General features: G+C 35.4%; 1 protein-coding gene across 1 annotated transcript in view; it reads left to right on the forward strand.

The window, feature by feature from the left end:
• The first annotated feature begins 802 nt into the window (after positions 1-802).
• Positions 803-25,912, forward strand: part of LOC145691965 (protein takeout-like) — a 91,753-nt gene continuing 66,643 nt past the window's right edge. Inside the window, exon 1 of the mRNA XM_081767262.1 lies at positions 803-1,009. Coding sequence (XP_081623388.1) covers positions 934-1,009 — 76 coding nt within the window. The 5' untranslated portion in view covers positions 803-933. The remainder of the gene's footprint in view (positions 1,010-25,912) is intronic.

The raw sequence follows: 25,912 nt of genomic DNA on the forward strand, positions 1-25,912 counted from the left end.
TGATAGGATGTTTTGAGTGTCATTTTCAAATGTAGGAGGTTGAAATATATTAAGAGCATCTAGTTTTGCGAAAAAAGTTTTTTTCTGTTCCACTGTGTAATCTTTGGTCAACGCACGGCTTTAAAACCGTATTATATTTCTGACTTTCAAATTCGAAGCAGGCGGTCTTTTAGTAACGCTGTATCTTCTTCAAAATGCTTTATTCATTCTGAAAAGTCTATACTCGTAATAGTTCCCGAAATTAAAACTAACTTAAACAAAAAATAATACTGATGTTACTATTGTTATTACTGCTGCTATAATAATAATAATAATAATAATAATAATAATAATAATAATAATAATAATAATAATAATAATAATAATAATAATAATAATAATAATAATAATCGTGTTTGACATCTACTTGCCAATATTCTTTTTTATATATTGTTCCAGGCAATAAACTTGTCAATAACAAATTTTACTTCTGAGTATTAGTTAAGTGTGCTAACTTCTCGAAAATTTTAAAAAAATATATATATAAATAAAAAATGCCCTTGCAACATCATACTGGTCCTTTTTTTCTGGCAAAGATGTTTATCAGAAATAATAAAACTTTCTTGAAACTGACGGCTGACACAGGATACCTATTTAGTTCATACTTCAAATTTCCTCGTTTTTGACCTACTTCTTTTGATTGGCTTTTGTTGTTATAGATTCTTTCTTTATTCAAACTATTATAATAATAATAAAAAAAAACTCCTAGAAAGAGAAAGAGAACTGGTTACATGAAGATATGTCCACGTGCTAGCAATTTCCAAGTTTACTTTTTTTGTTCTCTTTTTCTGTATGTGTGACTTCCTTCCAGAGAAACAGAAGTTACTAACGGTTGTTTCTACTCTATATAACGAATGATTCCACTGAGAAATGTACACATAAACTGTTAACAAGATGATCTGGCTGTGCCTTTCTTTTGTGACAACCAGTGTGGTATTGGGTCAAGTTTATGCTGATACACACAAATTGCGTAAGTGTTGTTTTTCAGTTTAGTGATTAATAAGGTCCTGATAGTTTCCTAAATATTTATTTTTACACGATTTTGTTTAGAGTTTTTTTTTTTTAATCTCAGTTTGTCTCTATAGGTCACTTCATCATACCATGTGTCCTTCATATTCGACTTGCTAATGAGCAGGCTTTCTATGCATGTAGTCCCGAGTTTGATTCCTGTGCAGTACTAGCTTAAAAAGAAACAAGAGTTATTGGTTCTTATCTCATCTTAACCAGTAGGTTTCGTAACGTATGTGAATTTGCTGCGTTTCAAATTTCGATTAAAAGTTAATCATTTATTTTCGATTTGATAACGTTTTGATGGAATTCGTTTGTTTTCAGTTTGTTATTCATTGTTTGGTGAAAAATTGTTTACTTTCCGTTTGTTGTTGATTGTTTTTATTTAAAAGAATGTTTCTTTTCCGTATGTTGTCGATTGCTTTGATGAAAACTGGTTTGGTTTCCATCTGTTATTCATTGTTTTTTTTTTTTTTTTTTATGAAAAATGCTTTGTTTTCCGCTTGTTATTGATTGTTTTGACGAAACTGTTTCGAAAACTATATAAGGATCTTTAAAGTTGTGGGGGGTGGGGTGATAACTTCACACTAAGCTTCTACTTTCAAATTAAGGTTTAAAACCAAGGCCAATCTTTTGTTCTTCGTTTCTTGTTCATTATTTTGAAAAAAAAATATTTGTTTCGAAAAATGTAAAGAGTATTTAGACAATTAAGTTAGTATGTGTCCACTGGTTCGTCAAATTTCTAATTTCCATTCAATACCAAAATTACTGAATTATTATTAATTCAAAAACCAACCAATTCGTTGTTTTCCGTTTGTTATTGATTGTTCTGAAGAAAAATTAGTTTTTAATAGCATTAAAGAAATATTTATCAAATTAAAGTTTTGGTCCAACTTTACATTACGCTCACACTTTCAAATATCAACTCGAGACCCTGGCAAATCTTTTTTCTTTGATTATTGATTGTTTTGAAGAAAAGATCTTTTGTTTCCAAAATAAATTAAGAATTGTTAGGAAATTAAGTTGGGAGGTTGTCAATTTCACACTGTTCTACAAATTTCAAATTTCAATTGAAAACCAAAATCGATTGTTTGTTTTCCGTTTGCTATTAATTATTTTGTTAAAAATTCATTTGTTTTGAAAAACAATATGAAATATTTACAAAATAAAGATTGAGGAGTACCTTCATCCTAGCCTCCCTCTTTCAAATTTCGATTAAAAGCTATAACCAACATGATTATTTTATGGAAATGTTTGTTTTGATAAACTTAAGGACAGATTTACTAAACAAAATTTTAATACATAAAACAAATTATTAATTTTGGATTTGAATCAATTCGAACTTTGAGAAACCAGAATGAAGCTGAGCACACCGAAACTTAATTTTCTAAATATCTCGTTACGTTTTTGGCAGCAAAGTAATTTTCCTCCAAAATAATCATCAATTAGAAACGAAAATATTTGAATGGCTTGGAATTTTAATCGAAGTTTGAAAGTGTGGGAATCAACTTCACACACGTTGTTCCATCTAATATAGCTTCGATGCTGAACAAGTAGGGTGGCCAGATGTACTCTTCGTAAGAGTATTATATTCTTTTGAAAGTTAAAAGAATCTATACACTACGTTCTCATCAAAACCCTTACTTCATACTCCTTTTACCGTAAAAAGGTCATGAACTAGTAAATTCCAGTGGATGTAATAAATGAAGTATTACATCCACTTTAGACAACGCTTTTTAACGATTAATTTCAATGGTCATTTTCTCATTTTCCCAAAAGAAAAAAAGTAATTTTCAGATTTTATAAGTATTTAATGATATTTAAATTTATTTATACGTATTATACAGTATAAAAATGTATTCGGAAAGGGCCAGAAAGTCATCGCTGTTGGCTAGAGTGAGTACAGCTTTTAAGGATTTAATCCAGGCACAATAAATTGAAAATAATTGTGTCACTCGTTGAATTTATCTTCATTTTATCTATAACAAATTTGGAGTCTAGGAGATTCTTCGGAAAAATTACTGATGCCCAATGATTGTATGAAATCTTTGTTTTACGTCCCCGATTATGCCAACTAGGCTAAAGGATACAGTGGTGATGAGAAATGAAGCGCTCAGAATAAAAGCCCGCCATATCCATTTCGCTTAGTTTCGAGTAATCTCCCAAATGTACAGTGAAGTTCCATATACACGCGTACAAAGTCTCATATTTGAATTAGATTTTTAGTATAAAATATAGTTTTTTTTTAAAAAAAAAACAAAATTCTGTTTGTATGGAATTCCTGTAGGTCAAATATATAACAAGCCATATACAACTTAATTTCGATTTTAAAAAATGGATTTGTCGGCTTTTAATATTAGGCGCGTGAAATGAACTGAAATGGTGGAATGAAGAAAGTGGGAGGAAACAGAAGAACCCCGAGAAAACCTACGCACGTCCACCACAAAGTTTACTTGGCGCGAGCCTGGATCGAACCAGGTATCCCATGCACTAGAGGTGAAAGCTCTACTACTAAGACTCCGCGGTCCTACGCCAGATGTTAGTATCGACAATGGAACAAGTTATGAAAGTAAAATTCTACGTTAAAATGACTTGTGAAGAATTAAGAATTGTGATTATAGGCCACCTTCAGCTACGCACAAAGACAGAATCATCTCAGATGTATGAATGATGGTGACTGAACTATTTTGCTGTTACGATTTTATTCTCCTCTCTGGTTTAACTAACTCTCTAATTATGAAGATATTTGTTTCCATTTCCTGTTGATTTCCGTCAATATACTGTTTTTGATCAATTCATTTTTGGTAACCCCATGAAAGAGCAACTGAAGCAATCAATCAAACATTACCACTTTTTAGTGTATACAATAGAGACGTTAGTCCAACTTAATGTAATTCCGTTATATAATAGAACAGGTTATATAACTGTTCATTGTAGACAACTCTTCATTGCTCCATTTCTCAGGACGGAAAGAAGACTAAAGAAAGGACAATAAAAGGTAAACAATGTGAATATTTAGTTCCAATATGAGATACCGTTTCTCTGCTCTCTCTGTTGTTTAATTGAATAAACTTCTCTCTGATCTAGTCGGTAGTGCGCGTCCCTTTAGTGCACGTGCCCATGGGTTTGTTCTCGATTACAGTGCATTGAAATTTGAAACATAATACGTTTGATTTTATCAGGGTCGTCATGTCGTACTTCAGAGGAGGAGCAATTGTCTCCCCATTTGTTTCAGATTTATGTATATTTTAATCAATGATATAACAACATATTAATGAAAAATGTGAAACTTTACCAATATTAGAAAGTCTAGCCCCCACCCAAGCCTCCTTACAGTAAAATTTCAAATGACGTTTCTGTTTTGCACTCAAATTGTTGTTCCACGTCTGATATAACTTCGGAGCTTGAATGAGACGGTAAACTTCAACAAACCCACAAATAATAATAATGAAAAAGCAGTGAATTAAAATTTAACGTATTTCTTTCCAGCAACAAAGCAATATAAAACAAAAACTTGCAGGTGAACATAGAATGACATCTCCATGAACTTTCACTTAAAATCCAACCGGAGTCTCTAACATTAAAGATACATACATTAACCATAAAACTATATGAGACATAAACTTAGGTTAGGTTAGGAATTACATTTCTTGGCTTTCTGCATCTATGGCCATGTTATCCCGTCACGTATGGGGGACAAAGTTCGTCGGCGATCACACTATCCGAAGAAAGGGAAAGACGAAAGGATTGGGGAAGGAAGCGGCCTGGGACTTATACGTTAGGAACCATCCCAGCATTTACGTGGTGTGAATAAGGAAAACTTTAGTCAGGATGGCTTCCCTAAAATGTTTTTACATATTTTTGATCAAATACCCCACCGAGCATCGAATCCAGGACCGTTCGCACTAAAGGCGAGAGCGTTAGCAATTACGTTACGCGGAGCCAAGGGACATAAATTTACTGGTTAACATAGGATGTCACATATCTATATGAACTTGCACCTAAAATCGAACCGTTTGCTGTAACATTAAATGCACATACGTTAACTATATAACCAAGACGAAGCAATACGTGTTGAAGTAGATTTTCTTAGTGTTTATATGTTGCCTCTTCCAGCTGATAGTAACTCTCTGCCATCGTTAGAAGTATGGGAAGTCACTGAATTGGTCCAGTATGAGAATGTGGTAGTATACATTATTGTATAAAATCTAAATATTCACCCAACTACATTCTACTCTCCTAATTTTCATCATTCTTCACTACTAAATATTTATTTTTCATTTATAGATTTATTATTTTTACATTATACATTTTGATTATTTGATTAGGCTACCGTATAGTCATAATTTTATTTGTTTTCCAAAACCATTTACTGTATACCAGTTATTCACTTATTAGTGTTACGCGATTGGGATTTGTAATATTACTTCTTACGAACATGCGTTTCTCCAGACCATAACTATTGAACGAAAGCAAATTTTTAAAATCCTGTTCTTTGCTATGTATAACTAAAGAGATTATCTCAGCAAAGTTTGTTTATGGGGTGAATCTCTTAATATCTTAACGGATAACGGTGACTTATGTCAGTCGACTACTCCATGCAATAAATCTTGAACGAAAGCAATCTTTTGACTTCTGAATTTTTTGAAATAGACAGCTAGAGCTATTATTTCGGCTGAGTTTGTTCATGATGCCAATCCGTTAACGTCTTAACGGATAACAGTGACTGATGTCCGCCCGTCAGTGCACACGATCACTTGAAATAAAAGCGAATTTCCTTCTTCCAATAGACAGGTAGTGGTATTATTTTGGCTGTGTCTGTTCATGAAGACAGTCCGTTAACGTCTTAAGAGATAACGCTAACTGATGTCCGTATATTAGTGCACACGATAAATCTTGAAATAAAAGAGATTTTCTTTTCGCAATAGATAGCTCGTGCCATTATTTTGATTGAGTTTCTTCATGAAGTCAATCCGTTAGCGTCTTAACGGATAACGGTAACCGATGCCCGTCCGTTAGTGCACACGATAACTTGAAATAAAAGCGATTTTTTTGCAATTGATAGCTAGTGCTATTATTTCGGCTGAGTTTGTTCACGACGTCAATCTTTTAACGTCTTAATGGATAACGGTAACTGATGCCCATCCGGTTGTGCACACGACACCTCTTGAAATAAAAGTGAATTTCTTTTTGCAGTTGATAGCTAGTGCTATTATTTTGTCTTTGTATGTTCATGACGTCAGTCCATTAACGTCTTAACAGATAATAGTGACTGATGCCCGTCCATTCGTGTACACGATCACTCTTGAAATAAAAGCGATTTTCTTTTTGCAATAGACAGCTGGTGCTATTATTTTGACTAAGAGTCTTCATGAAGTCAATCCATTAACGTCTTAACAGATGACGGTAACTGATGCCCGTTCGTTAGTGCACATGATAACTCTTGAAATAAGAGCGAATTTCTTTTTGCAATTGATAGCTAGTGCAACTATTTTGACTGAGTTTCATCATTAAGTCAATCCGTTAACGTCTGAACGGATAACAGTAACTGATGTCCGTCCGTTAGTGCACACGATAACTCTTGAAATAAAAGCGAATTTCTTTTCTGCAATAGATAGCTAGTGCTATTATTTTGACTGAGTTTGTTCATGAAATCAATCCTTTGACGTCTTAATGGATAATGGTGTCTGATGCCTGTCCATTAGTGAACACGATAACTCTTGAAATAAAAGCGAATTTGTTTTTCACAATAGATAGCTGGAAGTTTTATCTCTGCCAGTTCGTTAATGGAGTTCCGTTAATATCGTCATGAATAATGGTGACTTATGTCCATCCGTTAATCCATAGGATAACTCTTGAAATTTCTCTAGATAACTAAAGTGATTAATTTTTGCGGTGTTAGCTAATGGAGTCAATCAATTCATTTCTTCACGGCTAACGACGATTTTATCAGTAGGTATCTATATCTGATTTTCTGATTATCAAACATAAGTAGTAAAAGTTACCCATAGCGTCTTAGATGGCAGTAAACATCTCCAAGAGGTTGTTATCTAGCGGACAAAATTAAAACTTCTAGTGCGTGAACTTTTCTGCTATCTACCATTTTTTTTTTAAATCTTAGTGATAATTTATGTCTGGTTTTAATTTTGTTCTAATACGACTCAGGGTTTCACTTAATCATTCATTATTTCTTGCATATTCGAAGTATGAGCCGTAACTCTACAACTTCTTGAATGGCAATGTTTTGTAGCGAAGAGTTTTGTACGTTGATACAACTAGTCTATGTGTAAAGCAGCACGTCTGTCATCGTTAGCAAAAAGTAAATGCTATTAAAGATTATCGTGTTGAACTTATATTTCTCAACGAATGGGTTCGGTTTATAATAAGGAATATCGAAATATTTACACCTATGCGTTTTCGCAACCCGAAACCAGTCTTCTGCGGGTTGTATATTAGTGTCACTCGTAATGTTATATTGTAATATGCCGCGCGTGCTTATATTTATAACAGGCATGCAAATAACTACTCGCCCACTCGCCCGGGGCGAGTGGTTTAACGGTGCTCGCGAGTTTTTAAACAGTAAAAGCTATAAAAATCACGATTGGAATGTAGAATGTGGGTTAGTAGCTTTTCTTCTTAAGTTAGTAAAATTTTGTGGCTTATTTGCATCTCTGATTTATAAGCATCAACATGTGCTTTCATTTCTAAATAACATAACATGTGTTAGTATTACAAGTTACTATAAGAAGCAAACGGCAGGTTTCATTGTCAATAATGGGTCATGTGATCGAAGAAGAACACTAGCGCCACCGCTAACCAGGAGGAGGTATAAAATTTCAAGCATCGCTACACTCGACAACAGCTTCGGATGGTCACTCCTACTCTCTTAGCTTGCAGTGGAGTTTTCTGAGAGAATCCTTACCGCAATTACCCAGTTCGCTGTGGAGCTTTGCGGGACTCGAATCTCTACTTGTTTGCTGTTAAGCGCTGAAAATGCTAACCTTCTCCACTCAGCTTACGTTGAAGTTTCCAGGAGGTCCTTTTAATTTGCAACCTTGGGCTTTCTGATATCTATTAACCTAATTACTTTGGATAGATAGAGAGAGAGACAGCATATGCCTACCTTTTTCAGTTTCATTTTTTTCTCACAGGTTCCAATAAATTTCATCAACATCTTACAGTGTTTGGAATTAGAGCATGAAATTCATCAATAGCTTATAGTATTAATATTCTATCAGTCTGTCTAATTGTCTATCGATATATATGTCTATCGATATTCGGGTAATATTTGTTAAAAAGATTTTATTTCTTTAAACGCTAATAATGCTGGAGAACTTAATGCTAGTTCTGGAAGGGATTTATCCCAATATGGTTTAAAAATGTTTTGTATTGCAGGAATATTACTGCAGTTATCATTTCTCATCATGAATCTTATCATGAATCATGTGGCCATCTTTAAAACCTCGAACTCGTTTCTTTGTTTGTAATGTTTCCTTAATACATTTCACTAACTTGGCGATGAATTTCAACCGCTTTCACGTGTTTAACACTAACCTGTAAGAAAACGAATCACAGCGTGTATTTCACAGTTGTCGGGATTCTCAATTGGCGGAAGCATTTTGACTATTCACAAACAAATGTAAACACATTCGAATGTTTCCTCCATGGCGTCTGCGGCTTACCAACAGAGATAGGTACAGTGGGGGACACTTCTAAATGGTACAGCCATATGGAGGTTTACGGCTAAGGTGCTCCACCAGTTGAGTCCGAAGCATTTGCCGGGAAGTATTGCAACCGAATTACCTTTAAAAGGAGGCGGGTGGCATAATCGCCAGGCACTGAAAATTCCCGTACACTTGGGCGAAATTCCCACTACCGTCTACAGCATCATTTCTCCAAAATGAGATGAATCTTAGACGTTTAGTTCTTATGCCAAACATACTACTTGATATTTGTCCTATTCGTGAAGATAAAGTGCAACAAAAAATGAAAGTCCAATCCTGTTGCTGTTGGAATGAACTCTCTTTAAGTCGTTTGATCTGAAATGACTTTGCAGAACCTGAATAAATATTCTGCCACTTCAGGGGGGATGTAAGAAGAGCGAATGCTCCCCTCCTACAGTATGAAAACATATACTTTTAATTAAATGCTTAGCGAGAGTGAGCTCATTGGTATAGCGCTTTTATGATTTGAAATCTTGCTCCCAAGCCATCTTATGTGATAACTGACAACATAGGAGAACGGGAGATGCAAATATGATGAAGGAGAAAAACACTCACATGTGCAAATTCAGAATTGGAGACAAAATGATCGGATAGCATCCATATTTTGTCGAAAATTTTGATTTTGTAAGTAGACATGTAAAAACTCGCCCGAACCTGAGAGCATCCCATTATCAATTGTTGAATTCAAGTGGAGAACTCAGTTGAGAGCACCAGATGATTAGGGAGGGAGAGAAACATCTTAAGATATGGGGAACGAACAATGGAAAAAAATACCAACTTTCCACGAGCGGACTCGAACCCTCAACCCCTTGATTATCAACCCACGCCTCAGCTTACTCATCCACGGAGACACACAGGATGACAGACAGTCATACGTCAGGAAAAAACGTACGTTATGATCAGTGATTTATTTGTAAGAGGAAGCTAGAGAAATTCCCCGTCTCTAGTTTTTCTTTCCTTCGCACTAACTTAATTACTGTTGTCCCAGCCTGAGAAGAATATTTTCCACCTCTCTAGAAAATTTCCTAAAAATTTGCATACACTTTTAGCAACACAAAACATTTGTTCATCGATGTTCTGCATAATTATACTTATACAAACGAATTATTTCCAATTCTATGAATTCCCGTACCAAGTAAACAGAAGTACTGAGTATGAAATTCTATATCTCGCGAATAGTTTTGCAGAAAATATCTAAACTAATTTTTCTATTGGGAACAAGGAGAAGCACACACGCGGGGCTTAGGAAGCAGATTGCGCCCATAAGATTTGTTTTGGTCAGTAAGGGACATACATTTACATTCAAATGGCAAAATCACACGTTTAATTATACCATAATTTTATTTTTAAGAGCGCCAAATGCGTAGAACGAAGGCATTCTTCTTGGCTTGGAAGAATAAAATTATGGCTGAAAGTGGAAGTAAACAGACTGATTATGATCAGGAACAGTGGATGCTACCAAGCAGTGGCGTAGCCAGGAGGTTTGGAACGCCCGACATTTGTAGAAGTTGTTAATATAAGGCCTAAGATTGCGGTTTTATTTAAACTTTCCCGGGGTGAACCCCCGGACACATCCCAAACGAACATTTAGCCAGCGGTCCTCCTGAAATCAAATCCTGGCTACGCCCCTGCTACCAAGTGATGTATTCTCTGTCACATAAGAAAATGCATGTTTTCCGTGGGATACTATCTTTTTGCCATTACTATTAGAATGAAATCGCTACACATTCCTTGCTACCATAAAACTTTTAAATGTTTTAAAAGTTTTTAAAGTTGAATCCCTAACCAAATGATAACTACATGATCTATCTCTTTGCAGTTCACCCAAGACACTATAGAAATATCGTAAAACTTAATAAAAGGAAAAAAAAAAGTTCTTTCACAGCGTGAAGCTTACGATTATTGCCATATATTTATAGCGTAGATGTTTCGTGTACCTTATTCCGTAGCTCATTGGATCCGTGCAGACTTCCTATTTCCGCGACCCGTGTTCGAATCTTCGTGTCGCTATTTTTTCTTTTTATTTTATTATTGATCAGGTATGCTGCAAGTATTTATTTATTTTTTTCTTGTCAAGCGGAAAAATGAAGTAGAATTTTACAAGGGTAAAACTCTAGATTTGACTGTTAATAAAAACTATGAATAAGATTACAGCACAAAATAAATTGAATATGGTCAAGGAAATGGATTTCAGCAGTTTTGTGTGTGATCAGCACATTGACTTCCATCATCCCTATTTCTGGAACTAAATATCACTAATTATGTTTTTTTCGTTTTTATATAAAATTCTCATCTTTTAGTCCTTAACAAAACAGATTATTGTTCAAACTGTCACTGTGGGATTACATTTCATTATATAATGAAATGATACTATATATATATATATATATATATAAATATCGAAAATAATATGACAAATATTATGAACAGTTTTATAATGGAACTAAGCAATGTTTTATAATACAATAAACTGAATGAAATGCAGGGTATTTGAAGTTAGCGATAATATTGCCAGTAGATTCTGAAATGCAAGTTTCCTGAACATATATGGACACTTCACCTTGAAATATACACATTGAATTTGATTCTCGGTAGAATCTTAAATATGTTAAGAACTTTAAACCTGGAATAACGCAACGCAAGTTTGAATCCCATGGTTGTAATATGTCGTTACAAACTCACTCTTTTTATATAAATCAACCAGTCTAAAGCCGGATATTTGATCAAAAAGTATTTTCTCCTTTGCGTATATTTCAGGGAGAGAATTTAACGTCAACTTTTTATTAGCAAATGTAGCAACTGATCAAATTGAATAATGCTAAAAATAGCCTACTTCGCTTGTTAGAACTTATGTTTGGTAGAAGTTCATACATCAAATCGTTTTTTTTTTTTTGTTTGTTTCTTTTTTTTTCTTAGGTTTCTGAATACTTCTGAAGATTTTAATAAAATGCTTGTAATTATACATTTATGGTTGCTCTATTTGATATGAAAAAAAATATTTATTATGAAAAAATGGTCTGCAGAGCTCTTTGTGGAATGTCTGTTATTAGTTGTAGTAGTTGATTTTACTTTAGCGTCCCATTCAGCAGCAAGGCTATATGAGACATGGACTTACAGCTTAACATGGGATCCGAAACCATAGGCTTCTACTGAGAATCGAGCTCCGTTTTTAGGAAAAAAATCTAACCAAAGTCAGTTCCTACTCGTTGGGGTTAGAACATACCCTATTATTATACTGGTATTTTGAAGCAGTGATAATTGGTTACGAATTTCGTGACCTGGAAGCAATCACACTCGTGTCCCGGCATGACCGGAACAGACCTTGAGACGACGACGCGTTGTCATACGCACGATGAATTTGTATGATAATGTTAAATATTAAAGTTAATACATCATTTTTATATCAATAAATAACTTAGATAAAAAAGACAGTAAGAATGTTATTAACGTATATCTACATAGTATATAGATGGAAAAAGTGCGTTGTCTATCATAACGAAAAATGGGTGAACCGTTTGAAATGAATTTTATTGGCATAGTTAACCTCTAGCTTGGATTAGGTTGTTGAGATGTTGCTCGGGAGAGTACTCCCGGAAGTAGTAACTAAATACACGATTCTGGTTGGCGTTATCCGTATCTTGCCACGTAGCCTATACCTGTGTATATAACAGAAATCGTACACAACAGAAATAACAGAATTCCGTGGTCGTGCGCGCTAGCGTTGTAGGCTGGTAACAAGAATTGCTTTTGGCGTGAGTTCAAACCAGGCCGAAGGAAGTTTTTCTATTTTTTAAAATCGTTCATAACAAGTTTTTTTTAATAAAATATGAGAAAAGAGTACTCAAAAAGGCGATTTGCTTTCTTTTGGGGAGATAAGTAGTAGTGGTGGAAGTAGTACAGAAGCGAATATATATATATATATATATATATATATATATATATATATATATATATATAACTTTCCATGAAATCATGAAAATAAAAAAAATGACTTCCAACTCTATTCAGAAGGTAGGTATATTGTCACGTGTCGAACCGAGTTGTTTGCTACGTGACGTTATGCCTTCAGGCAAACTACTGACTATCGTCTAGGTATGTCTGAAGGGCCACCATGAAGAAAGAAATAAAGAAAGAAAGAAAGAAAAAGGTATGCTTATTTCATGGGGAGAACAAAATAGAATAGTCTATCTTCTCCTTGACATTAAGTGTTTGAAACCGATGCTGTTATGAATATCCATTTTTTCTAATTTCCTTACGAGACTAAAGGGAAACGTTAATTCTCCTATATATAAAAGAAAAATATATCCCATATATCACACAGATAGCGAAATAAATAGCATATTTATCAACGCCTTGGCGTTAAGTGCTTTAAAATTGTTGAGAATATTTTTCCTTATTCCCATAATAAAAAGAAAAAACGAGAATTGTTAATTTCCGTAGAAAAAGAAAGAAAAATATAATTATACTTATTAAACAAAAAGAATAAAATAAAATATATTTAAAATAAAGGGTGCGGCAGAAATAGTTAGACGATGTAAAATGAACATAGGAAACGTAACCCGATAAATAATGCGCTCATTGTTGTTTTGTTTTGTAAAGTGGTTCAAAGCATTGTATATGCATGTAGGTTTGTTCGACTGTTCCGTGCGCATGCGCAGTATTGGAAGAAGTACGTAAGCCTTCCGTCAGTAGCCATGGAGCGTTGGTCTAACAAACATCGCGCTTTCGCAGTGGAGTATTTCTTCAAGAACAAAGACTCTGCAACAATTACGCAGCGTAAGTATCGGCGTCATTTTAACATTGGCAGAAATGGACAGGTACCGACACGACAAACTATTCTTAATTGGGTGAAAAAGTTCCGAGCTTCGTCTTCTGCAATATCAAAGAAATCCCCAGGTCGTCGACGTTCAGTGAGAACACCAGGCAATATAGAGAGGGTTCGAGGAGCATTAATTAGAAGTCCAAGGCGTTTAGCTCGTCGGCATGCTGTGTCACTTGGCATGTCAGATAGGAGTGTGCGGCGAATATTACACCAGGCCATACACTTCCACCCATTCAAAATTCAGATGGTTTACAAGTTGCTTCATGAGGATTTTAATGCTTGCGTACAATTCTACAATACGCTGTTGCAAATGATTAATGAGAACCCAAACTTTATGCAGAGGTTAATCATGTACGACGAGGGTCCTTTTCACATTCATGGGTGTGTAAATAAGCAGATTCCGTTACTGGGCACCCAGAAATCCAAGGATGTTGCATGAAGTGCCCCTTCATAGCCCTAAAATAACAGTATGGTGTGGTGTTTATTTTGATGGAATTATTGGACCATACTTTTCAACGACGAGGATGGTAACACTGTAACTGTCATTTGTGCTCGGTATGTGGACATGCTCGAAAACTTTTTACTCCCAGAACTACGAAGGCGTCGCCTTAGACAGATGTGGTTCCATCAAGACGGGGCCACGTCACACACAGCAATTGCATCGATCAACATTGTTAGGAGGATGTTTACAGGACGGGTTGTTTCGTCGCGGCAATGTTCCTTGGCCTGCACGCTCGCCCGACCTATCGACATGTGACTTCATCCTATGGGGTTACTTGAAGCAACAAGTGTATGCAACAAAACCTGCAACGTTACAGGATTTGCGTGAATCCATTCAACATGCAATCCACCAAACCCCGCTGGACATGGTTCAACGAGCTGTGAGTGTGTTGAAGAGACGTGCAAATATCTGTTTGAATAAGCATGGTGCACATCTCATTGACATAATTTTCAAGACGTAGTTACCATATGTAATGTTTTTGTATGTACACCTTGTCTCACAAAGGTTGAGCGCATTCTTTATTGGTGTTTCGAGGCAAAAATTTTCTAAGTCCGACTTCGGGTACCTTCGGAAAAAGTAAACCAGGTTCGAACCTCGAATCCAACCTTTGCAATCGGGAAAAATCTTGCAGATGTGTTTTTCTTCTTTTAAATATAATAATATAATAAGTCCATTTATCACTTATGTCCATTGATCAGTCCATTGCACGGCATTGTAAGTATTGAAAGCGTAAGTTCACTCCCGAGTTGAAACTAGGAAGCACTCTTAAACAATAAAACTTAGCAAGTTTAGACTACATAAAAATAATAGATAAAAACACGTTTAAAGCCCTTGTACGCCTTCTAATGCATTTTTAGTTATTCACGTGATAACATTCTTTGTGGTCAATAACCCAAAACTATCTGTTTGGCCACCTACCAACCCCTGCCTTTCGTTAACCAGCTACAGTTTAGTTTTCATTAGCTTGTTAAGAATGCAGTTTTTCCACTCCAATAGCCAGGAAGTAAGAAAAGAGATTATTCAACTTCGTCTTTTCCACATCCGTAAACCGTGTTCATTTAAAGATTTCCTTATGTAGAAAAAAAGAATAAAAAGACCATAAGTGACCTAAAAGTTACCTTAAAATATTAAAAAAATGACCTGAAATTTCAAAACAGCAAAAAGAGACCAAAAGTTGATCCTAAAAAACTATATTTTTAGAACCTAGAGTTGATGGATAACGTTTTTACTTGAACTTGCCTTCTCCTATGCGTAACAGAAGAAAGTTGACTTGTCAACAAGATCCGGGCCCTGGTAATTATTATCTTAAATACACCTATATATCGCCAGATGTATTATCCGAAAAGCGCTTGTGTTAGCTCAGTGGTACGCCGTTGGACTTCAAATCGTAAGGTTGAGGGTTCGATTCCCATGTGAGTCAACATTTTTTTAATGAAATTCTATTTTCCGCAATGCATGAAAAATTATATAAAATAATTACATTAAAATACGTCAGTTGTATATATATAACATATAATCATTGCAGAACATAGTGATTATTATGCTTAAAACATAACAGGTGTTCACAGTACGTTGGTATTCTATGAATATGTGAATGTTAAATTCAAATTAAGAAAATAATATCATCGCAATAAATAAATTATGTAGTGTATTTATTTGCAGCTATTTGTCATATAAAGGTTACTTCTCAACATTCGTATTACGGCATGTCATTGACATTCTTGAAAAAATATCCGAAGCATAAAAAGAGGGTATAAGCAGAGAATCCAAAGTCGGAACGCTCGCAAGAAATTCACGAACCCCCAAGGTCACGTGAGCAGACTGGAATTGTCCTTATGAAGCATGCCACAGCAGGTCTTGACATAGATTTTCAGTTCAATACCTGATATATGCTTTTGTAATGTGGAAGTGGTGATGCCTTTGGTCGCTCTCTCTCACTTTCTCGCTCGCTCACTCTGTATTTATATATATATGAAAGTGGATGTATGTGTGTGTTTCGACATAATTCTGATATGTCTAGAGCAATTTTAACCATATTTCTTACAATCTGGAAAAGAGTACTGTCGGGATACATATCAAAAATGCTAGAAAAGGATCGATATTAGTATCGAATCCATAGTTTCGTGGTCGCTTAGGTAAACAGTTCTACTTTCAATTCAAGTCCAGTTAAGCTCCCATTAGCACCCAGGGTGGTTATGTAGCGACAAAAAATATCGAAATCAACCGATATTAGAGCCGAAGCGTAAGTTTTCAGTGCCGCATTTCCCATTAGTCCAACTAGGCCCGTGCCTAGAGGGCAACATATTTGAAGAGCGCAAAGTTTAAAATTTTAATTTTTTTCGTATGAAAAAGTTTTAAAAATCGAGAGCAAATATATTATTTCATGTGCAATCCTCTTTTACTATTCTAATATATTTAATGATAGCGTAAGAAATCTGAAAATAATTCAGAACATGTTTCCCATTTATTTTTTGTTACATAGTTGTAGCTGTAGCATCTAGTGAGTGGTATTTAACTGCACTAAATTCACTAATTAAGCATATTCGAATTAAGTTTTATTTGTAAGTTAGGGATAAGGGGGCGGAGAAATATGTAGTTATTGGGGGCGCCGAGAGCAAAAGTGCGTAGGGACGCCGAGCATCTAAATGCAGCACTGTTCGCTAAATTAATTGGCAGAAATTTTAATGCCATTTAAGACCAAATTTAGTCCTTGCGGTGGCAGTATCCGTTTGCTGTCCTAGGACGAATGAAAGGGGCTGACATCAAAATTATAAAAAAAGACCTACATTAGTGTCGAATCTATAATTTTGGGGGTCTCCTAGATAAAGAGTGGCACTTCCGATGCCATGTAAGTTAAGCCCTCATTAACACAATGAAGGAGTATGTGAAATTTGTGACATGTAGAAATAATTGAAAATGACCAATGTTAGTATAAAGCCCATATCTTTCGTGGTCCCCAAGTTCATTGGGAGCAGTTCTGATGATATTTAAGTTCAACTTCCAGTAGGAGTAAGATTCCCCAGCACATCTAATAAGGAGAGTCGAAGGGAGTAACATATACAATGATTCAAAACGGCCGATATTAGTGTAGAGTTCATAGTTTCGTTATCACCGAGATAAATAGCAACACTTCTGAACGAACATGTCAGCCTGATTTTGAATTTACAACGGCAGCATCGAAGGCATTGCTCGCACAGCTCTATGTATTTTATTGTTCCTGTATAAATGAATATTTCTGGAATGTCTGGGACAACCTTTACCAAACTTGGGGGACATATTACTTTCAATCTAAGAAGAAAATATTGTAGTAGTATGAAGTTACGGAAGTTGGGAGGTGTGACATGTAAAAATAATGTAAAACGACTGATCTTAGTGTTTTATCCATAATTTTCTCGGTCGTTGAGATGGATAGTGATGCACGCAATGGAGGTTACATCCAAATTCATCCCCATCTTCACAGGATGATGGCCTGGGAGAGCTAAAAATAAAATCTCAAAAAATACTTATATATTTGTCGAATTCATAGTTTTCGGGGTGAGGAAGCGTTTCTAATAACTTTGAAAGGTAATTTGTACCCACTTCAAGATGGGCTTTTTAATAATATCAATTTCTCACCTTAAGAAGAAATTACATTACAACTATGATATTAAGCCAACCTTCGCAAACGATGAAAAAATTATGTGGATGCATCTTTCGTCTTTTAAATGAAACAAGACATGTTAAAATCAAAGACGGAGTGGGTCAGTGGGTCGGTTGGTAAGTGGGTGAAATGGGTCAAGATTTGTGAGTGGGTCAGTGGATCGTGGGTCAAAAGGACGTGACCTACTGCGAAACACCACTCACCGTGACTCACACTGGCCCACCGGGTGTCCACCCGTTTAGTTCAAAGATATTTCGTCCAAAGAACATTTCATCCAGAGACATTTAATCCAAAGACATTTGGTCCAAAGGACATTTCATCCAAAGGAGAATTATTTCAAAGGACATTTCGTCCAAAATACAATTGGTCCAAAGGACATTTCGTCCAAAAGACAATTGGTCCAAAGGACATTTCGTCCAAAAGACAATTGGTCCAAAGGGCATTTCGTCCAGGGATGTTTAGTTCAAAGCACATTTCGTCCAAAGAACATTTGGTCCGGTAACGCTTGGGAGTCAAGGGTTTGTTTCTATTAGAAGAGTAAAAGTGATACATATAACATTATGACTCAGTAGCTTCTTATTTCTAAAGGAAATTTGAAATAGAGATTTATTCCACAATTTTCATTTCGACAGAAGAAATAATGCTGAGATATTCAGAAAAACATAAACGCCTGAAAACAAAAAGGCCAAACAACAGGAGTGAGGGAAAGGTTGCAGTGTGAAGTATGTTGCTTTAATAACTCCTAACATGACATCTAAAATTTACATGTTGTGAATGAAATAGTTCTGAAATAAGTAGCGGTAACTAAAATTAATGTAGTTTAAATTTGAGTAAGTTAAATATTAGGTATTCAAACCCTTGTGTTAGAAAAGTGGAAAATTATGTGTCAAGTATATTTGAAGAAATACTGAGAATAGAAAAATACACATGTGTGAAATATATTCTTAGTCCAAAGATAATACTCTTAAACAGTCACATTCTTGGCTGCAACATTGTGAAAAGTGATTGACAAATATAAGATGAAAGTTAGAACATTTCGTGTAGAATATACGTATCTTTTCAGGTTAACCACAAGTCTGGTTCCTATTCGTAGACTTTTGATAGCGTGTAACTTCGGCAGACGTTTCTACATAATTAGTGAGTTGTATGGCAAACCAGAATTGTTAACTTGTCTTGTATTTTTATTTCATTATTACTCCTTATGCAAATATAGTATATAGTTTTGCTTTCATATTAATTTTCTCGGTACAGCACAGTACATTTAAGATATCCATTGCAAAGTCTCAAACCAAATACAAGATTCACATGACCATGCGGAGGTAATGTTGTCCGCAAATGAAGAGGGAGTATGCTCTTCAAAGAAGTTGTTTATCATTTTGGGAGGTGAATTCCTTAACCAACGAAGCTAGAACTGTATTTCTGCGAAGCTAAAACTGTATTTTTGTAAAATTATTAATGAAAGCAAAGAAAGGTGGCCATTTAGTTTTCAGGCGTTTACGTCTTTTCTGAATATCTCAGCATATATTTGTTTTATCGAAAAGAAAATTGCGGAATATATCTCTATTTCAAAATTTCCTTTAGAAATAAGAAGCTACACAAGTAACACTTCCCAAGTGTAACACTCCAATTTTGATAAAAAAATTGGCAGGCAGATACTACACATAAAATAAATAAATACGTGTTTTTTATTTTCTGCGGAAAAAAAACGGTTTTAGGGGGCAAAAGCCCCCACCCAAACTTTTGAAAGTTGGCGCCCGAAAGGCAAGAAGAAGTGGACCGAAATGAATGAAATCGTGCACAAATATTGTAGACGAAAAATGAGGGAATACGGGTTTCGTGTTTTTCTAGAAAGAATGATTGGGTGAGGCGCGGACCCCTCCAAACCTTTGCTCATGAAATATCAAAAGTGCTAGTAACAGTATGTCAGAAGTGCCTAAATTTACATGAAGAATTGCACCGAAACTTTGTGTATGGACAATACGCAAAAATAAATGAACACGAGTTTTTTATTTTCTGCGAAAAAAGGGTTATAGGGTGCAAAAACTCCCACCCAAACTTTTGAAAGTTGACGCCCAAAAGCCAAGAAGAAGTGGACCTAAGTGAATGAAATTGTGCACAGATATTGTATTTTCCTGAAAAGAAAAAAAACTGTTGCGCGGACCGAGGCGTTGAGTGGCGGAAGGTGTGGACCGAAGCGAATGAAATTGTATATAGATATTGGATACGTAAAATAAGTCTTTCGTGTTTCACAAGTGTCTCCATCTGATTTCTTCAAATTTGATCTTTTGGGTCCGAATATTCGCCTGAGGATCTTGTTCTAAAATTCTTTCAGTCTGTGCTCTTCCCTCATAACAAGCGACCATGTTTCGCAACCATACAGAACAACAGGCATGATTATCGTTTTATATATTTTAAGCTTCAAATTTCTCGACAGAATTTGCGACGACAAGAGATTTTGAACTAAATAATAACACGAATTCCCTGCTTTTATTCGACATTTTATTTCTTCGTGAACATCGTTTTCGTCTGTTAATATTGATCTTAGATATTTGAAAGTATTCACTTTATCAAAAGTATTATTCAATATTTTAACGCATCCAAAATTTGCCGTATTACGATCCCAAATAACTTCTATGTATTTAGTACATAAATTTCGACTGAAGTTTTAAAATCTATTATTTTTTTTTCGCAGAGGGGATCGAGCTTTCCTAAATACGACCCTATTACCTGAAAATAAACAAATAGACGTGGACACATAAGAACTTTCGTCTTAAATTTTCATGATGATTTCTCCGTTGGAATAGTTTTAACGATTTAAAAACCCTGTGTTACAAAGAGAAGAAAGCAGGATCCAGCCGTTACCCGTTCAAAACGGGATTTTCTCTAATCATCCTCTGCATGATACTCGTTTTCATATTGTGCTTACATAATTTGAGTCTCATTGTATTTTATTATTATCTTCCATAATCGAAATAACAGAACAGAAACGGGATTTTACTTATATTCACTTTAAATTAATTTATTTGGGATTTTGATTTAAACCAACGACTTTTATTCAAAACATCAAGTGATTTAAATATTGATTAAAAACAGACTGATTTAAATCAATCCACCCTGCTGTTGACCCAATGAAATTTCCTTCAGTAGTAAGCAACTACTTATTCAATGAGTCATCACTAAACGCTATAGGCAAAGAAAGGCAAAGCAATATCGCCTGAAGGTCGTTTGAAATGCGTGGTTTACCTGTGAAGTGAAGGCACTTTGTTTCTTCTACTAAGTTCTGACACATTTTGTCAATGAAATGTTGGTCTGTCTGTGAAAACAGAGAGAGGAAAGAAAAAAAAATATGAGCTATCCGCGTCAGTCTATTAGATCTTTAAACATGTTGGAAAAATAAACCATGTCCTGTATTTAACCAAAATATAATTAATAAACTAGCGTTATTATCATTAAAGGCCGTATGTGTCCTGGAACCTTGTATTATACCTGGAAAAGTTCGTGTTAGATCCAGAGGAAATGTAACATTTTATGATTATGCAACGGTAAATGAAAAAATGGAAGTACACTCTGTCTTCGTGTTCGGTGCGGAAGACCTGCGTTCGATTTCCAGTGTGAGTTTATCTGGTTTGGGACAACACGTTAGGCTGTAGGCCCATGTCTCATATAGTCTCGGTGCTGCAAATTAAGTTAAACTTCTAACCATCCAACCCATCAGTCTTAGAGTTCATAAGATTATGAGAAAGTGATTGGTGTGATCCAGGATGCCTTGCAATTAAAAAAGCCACAATGAGAATCACAATGCTGGATATAAAAGTTGATCTCTCGTTGAAGCATCATGATTTATAATTAAATTTCAGACTTTTATCTTCTAAAAATTGGGCCTATGGGTTCCTAATATAAGCTTGGCAAAGTAGTTAAATATATTCTAAAACTCATGAAATAGAATCAACAATTAATTTTAAATTATTGACTGAGTATAACTGTAAACCCAGGGCTTAAAAAGAAATATGTAAAAATAATTAGACACATAGTTGCATTCGTCTGGATTTTCAAAGCACATTTTCACTGTTCACATCAATTTAAAAATTATCAACCAACTAATTACAATTTCCATTCTCCACACGAGAAGAATAAGTGTACGAAAATGTTATTTGGGAAGTATTTAAGCCCCTTTCCTCCCCCCAGAAAAACAGTGAATCATAAAAGCTATCCCAGTCAATCCACGTGTTAACTACGTATGTTCAAAATTCATTGTAAACAGTTAAATTACTTCCTTGCTTTGACCATTTAATTAGGATCTTGTAGCAATTACCCCCGTTCCCCACTCCATACATTCTACACGACAAATTTTATTGAAAAAAACGTGTTATGAACGATTTAAAAAAATAGAAAAAATTTCCTTCGGCCAGGTTTGAACTCACGCCAAAAACAATTCTTGTTACCAACCTACAACACTAGCGCGCACGACCACGGGGACCGATAGCAACAAGCGTATGATTTCTGTTATATACATAGGTATAAGCTACGTAGCAAGATATGGATAACGCCAACCAGAATCGTGTATTTAGTTACTACTTGCGGGAGTACTCTCCCGAGCAACATCTCAACAACCTAGTCCAAGCTAGAGGTTAACTATGCCAATAAAATTCATTTCAAACGGTTCACCCATTTTTCGTTATGATAGACAACGCATTTTTCATTTATGTACTATGTAGATATACGTTAATAGTATTCTTACTGTCTTTTTTATTTAAGTTATTTATTGATATAAAAATGATGTATTAACTTTAATATTTAACATTATCATACAAATTCATCGTGCGTATGACGACGTGTCGTCGTCTCCAGGTTTGTTCCGGTCATTCCAGGACACGAGTGTGATTGCTTCCAGGTCACGAAATTCGTAACCAATTATCACTGCTTCAAAATACCAGTATAATAATAGGGTATGTTCTAACCCCAACGGGTAGGAACTGACTGTGGTTAGATTTTTTTTCCTAAAAAAGGAGCTCGATTCTCAGTAGAAGCCTATGGTTTCGGATCCCACGTTAAGCTGTAAGTCCATGTCTCATATAGCCTCGCTGCTGAATGGGACGCTAAAGTAGAAGCAACTACTACAACTAATAAGACATTCTACAAAGAGCTCTGCAGACCATTTTCTTCATAATAATTTTTTTTTCGTATCAAATAGAGCAACCATAAATGTATAATTACAAGCATTCTATTAAAATCTTCAGAAGTATTCAGAAACCTAAGAAAAAAAGAAACAAACAAACAAGAAAAAAAAAGATTTGATGTATGAACTTCTACCAAACATAAGTTCTAGCAAGCGAAGTAGGCTATTTTTAGCATTATTCAATTTGATCAGTTGCTACATTTGCTAATAAAAAGTTGACGTTAAATTTTCTCCCTGAAATATACGCAAAGGAGAAAATACTTTTTGATCAAATATTCGGCTTTAGACTAGTTGATTTATATAAAAAGAGTGAGTTTGTAACGACATATTACAACCATGGGATTCAAACTTGCGTTGCGTTATTCCAGGTTTAAAGTTCTTAACATATTTAAGATTCTACCGAGAATCAAATTCAATGTGTATATTTCAAGGTGAAGTGTCCATATATGTTCAAGAAACTTGCATTTCAGAATCTACTGGCAATATTATCGCTAACTTCAAATACCCTGCATTTCATTCAGTTTATTGTATTATAAAACATTGCTTAGTTCCATTATAAAATTGTTCATAATATTTGTCATATTGTTTTCGATATTGTTAGGTATATATATATATATATATATATATATATATATATATATATATATATATATATATTCATTTCATTATATTTGGTCTAGGAATTAATTCGTGCGGTTGGTACGCACACATTGAAGCTGTAGTACAAACACAAAATACATAAATACCTTAAGAAAAATATTATCCATCGCTAGGCACCACTTTCGCCCATCTGTCAGGCAATGTACGGATTCCGTAGCGAAAGAAGTCCTCATCCTTGGAAGCGATCCAGTCAGAGACCCATGTTTCGATATCTTCTGAAGAAGTAAACCGCTGTCCAATCAAATCGTTGTTCATGCAATCGAACAAGTAGTAGTCCGAAGGAGCAACGTCTGGTGAATACGGCGGGTGGGGTAAAACTTCCCATCCGACATTTTCTAAATAGGTTTTGACCGGTTTTGCGACATGTGGGCGAGCGTTATCATGTTGAACAATAAGTTTATCATGTCTGTTCTCCCATTCTGGTCGTGTTCTGGCCAGAGCTTGCTTCAAACGCATTAATTGTCGTCGATAACGTTCTCCATTCATAGTTTCACCCGGTTGCAGCAGCTCATAGTACACCACACCTTTCATATCCCACCATATGCACAGCATAACCTTTGCACAGTGAATATCTCGTTTTGGTTGTGATGGACCTGGTTCACCTGGTTTCACCCTGGCCTTTTTTCGTTTAGGGTTCTCGTAATGGATCCACTTCTCATCACCCGTAATAATTCGATGCAGAAACCCCTTTCTGCTCTGTAGTTGAAGCAGCAATTCGCAAATGGTTTTTCGTCTTTCAACGTCTCTGTCTTTCAATTCATGTGGAACCCAATGTGACATCTTTTGAATCATTCCCATGGCTTTCAAGCGTTTGGAGACTGTTGTTTGATCAACGCCTAATGCTGCTGCAAGTTGTTCCTGCGTTTGACACGAATCCTGCTCGAGCAATGCTGTCAATTCTTCGTCTTGAAATTTTTTTGGCTGTCCAGCTCGCTCTTGGTCTGCCAAGCCGAAATCACCACTTCTAAACCGTGCAAACCATTTCTGACACGTTCGCTCAGCTAGAGCATGGTCACCATACACTTCCACCAAAATACGATGACTTTCAGTCGCACTTTTCTGCATGTTAAAGTAATGCAGCAGGACACCCCGCAAAAACACTTTATCAGGCACAAATTGCGCCATGTTCACTTAACTACAAACTGGTGTTGTTGAAGCTTTAATCCACTGCCCTATACTACGAACGATACGCGATGACAGGGGTTTGCAACACATGTGTGGATACACGGAACTGTGGGACGCTCCGTTCGTTGCGCCATCTCTTGTCCACCCGCACGAATTAATTCCTAGACCAAAATATAATGAAATGTAATCCCACAGTGACAGTTTGAACAATAATCTGTTTTGTTAAGGACTAAAAGATGAGAATTTTATATAAAAACGAAAAAAACATAATTAGTGATATTTAGTTCCAGAAATAGGGATGATGGAAGTCAATGTGCTGATCACACACAAAACTGCTGAAATCCATTTCCTTGACCATATTCAATTTATTTTGAGCTGTAATCTTATTCATAGTTTTTATTAACAGTCAAATCTAGAGTTTTACCCTTGTAAAATTCTACTTCATTTTTCCGCTTGACAAGAAAAAAATAAATAAATACTTGCAGCATACCTGATCAATAATAAAATAAAAAGAAAAAATAGCGACACGAAGATTCGAACACGGGTCGCGGAAATAGGAAGTCTGCACGGATCCAATGAGCTACGGAATAAGGTACACGAAACATCTACGCTATAAATATATGACAATAATCGTAAGCTTCACGCTGTGAAAGAACTTTTTTTTTCCTTTTATTAAGTTTTACGATATTTCTATAGTGTCTTGGGTGAACTGCAAAGAGATAGATCATGTAGTTATCATTTGGTTAGGGATTCAACTTTAAAAACTTTTAAAACATTTAAAAGTTTTATGGTAGCAAGGAATGTGTAGCGATTTCATTCTAATAGTAATGGGGAAAAGATAGTATCCCACGGAAAACATGCATTTTCTTATGTGACAGAGAATACATCACTTGGTAGCAGGGGCGTAGCCAGGATTTGATTTCAGGAGGACCGCTGGCTAAATGTTCGTTTGGGATGTGTCTGGGGGTTCACCCCGGGAAAGTTTAAATAAAACCGCAATCTTAGGCCTTATATTAACAACTTCTACAAATGTCGGGCGTTCCAAACCTCCTGGCTACGCCACTGCTTGGTAGCATCCACTGTTCCTGATCATAATCAGTCTGTTTACTTCCACTTTCAGCCATAATTTTATTCTTCCAAGCCAAGAAGAATGCCTTCGTTCTACGCATTTGGCGCTCTTAAAAATAAAGTTATGGTATAATTAAACGTGTGATTT

Source organism: Thermobia domestica, chromosome 8, assembly GCF_964235325.1.
Source record: "Thermobia domestica chromosome 8, izTheDome1.hap1.1, whole genome shotgun sequence".
Lineage (NCBI taxonomy): Eukaryota > Metazoa > Arthropoda > Insecta > Zygentoma > Lepismatidae > Thermobia > Thermobia domestica.